Raw genomic sequence first — 1,447 nt, forward strand, 5'->3', positions numbered from 1 at the left:
CAGAGGAACTAATCAGTGTTAAAGTCAAGGCAAACAACACAGGAAACGAAGTGGAGATTCTGAGGAAAGAAGGAGAAGGTTTGTGAAATTAAAAATAAATTCACTGATGTAACAATCCTATCAGTCACCAAAGGTGATTTAAAAAATAAAGTTAATCAAGTTTTAAATTGTTTGGATACTAATAAGTTTTGAATGATTTTAGGATTTAATTTGATCGTGTTAAAGAAGAAGAGAGACTTAAATGTTCTGAAGATAACACTGACTAATGTGGATGATTTTTTTTATGATTTTTATGATGTTGATTTTATCTATGATTTTAGTTGCACTGTGTAGCACTTTTGAGATTTTTGCTAATGTAAAGTGCGRTATAAATTAAATGGATTATTATTATTATTATTCTTTCAAATGCTTTTCTAAAGAAATTATTTTTTAGATCATAAGTAACTTCTAAATCATAATCCACTTGTTTGACCTCACAGTGAGTCGAGTGGCTTTCTCAGCCTCCTTGATGGACTCAGGTAGTGGAGACGTTGGACCATTTAACGCACAGACGAATCTGGTCTTCAGGCATGTTGTAGCAAACATTGGAAATGCCTACAACCCARATACAGGTACCAGAAATTTTTACATTATGATTGGTATTATTTATGGAAACTATAAAATTGAACTAAAACATAAAAACGTGTTCCCCAGGGTTTTTTATTGCACCAGTGAGAGGAGTCTACCACTTTGAGTTCYTTATCTATGGAMATGGACATGCTTCACACGCTTCAGGTGCTGCGTTATTTAAAAATGGAGAACATATYGTTATTGGATATGAACATCAGKCTTCTCWCWGTGTTARKRSTGGTAATAGTGCCACTTTGCTGTTAGAGGTAGGAGACGTTGTGTTTTTGCGTCAGTGGGAAAACTCAAGGATTTATGACAACCAAAATCATCACACAACCTTCAGTGGTCATCTGCTTTTCACCATGTGAGGATCAAGGAGTCCAGATTTTCTTCAAGAAAAAAATGTTGCATCATCATAACATCATGTCTAAACTGGATCCATACTTTAAGCTACACTCTAAAATGTGTTTTTGACTGTAGTTCATTTCATGAACTTATTTACATTAATCTCACTTACAGGGCCGTGCAGAGACCACTAAAGGGGCAGGTGCTCAATAAAAAGGGCGAATCTAGCCGCATTCTAGGACAGAATATTAACAAAGTCACTCAGTTTTCAGAGTTCAATAARCAATGATAAATTACAAAATTGTGAGATATAAAATCAAAGCTAAGGGAAATCTCTATATAGAGCATACAACTATGCATATGTAAGATATTTTATTAGTAATTTCTTTCTGCAGGTCTATTTTGTTATATTAAAGTATTGCAATTTTTGAACCCACAATTTAGCAAGATATGTAAATCAGTGCTGGACCAGCAGATATATTTTGTCTTTACA

At 33.8% G+C, this 1,447-nt stretch overlaps 1 protein-coding gene across 1 annotated transcript; it reads left to right on the forward strand.

The window, feature by feature from the left end:
* The first annotated feature begins 6 nt into the window (after positions 1 to 6).
* On the forward strand, positions 7 to 977 carry LOC103461561 (complement C1q-like protein 2). Its single transcript, XM_008403834.2, has 3 exons — positions 7 to 78; positions 480 to 611; positions 694 to 977. Exons 2-3 carry the CDS (start codon positions 509 to 511, stop codon positions 975 to 977), a joined length of 387 nt encoding a protein of 128 aa, XP_008402056.2. The 5' UTR covers positions 7 to 78; positions 480 to 508.
* Positions 978 to 1,447: the final 470 nt, after the last annotated feature.

The sequence above is a fragment of the Poecilia reticulata genome, unplaced genomic scaffold, assembly GCF_000633615.1.
Source record: "Poecilia reticulata strain Guanapo unplaced genomic scaffold, Guppy_female_1.0+MT scaffold_2295, whole genome shotgun sequence".
NCBI lineage: Eukaryota > Metazoa > Chordata > Actinopteri > Cyprinodontiformes > Poeciliidae > Poecilia > Poecilia reticulata.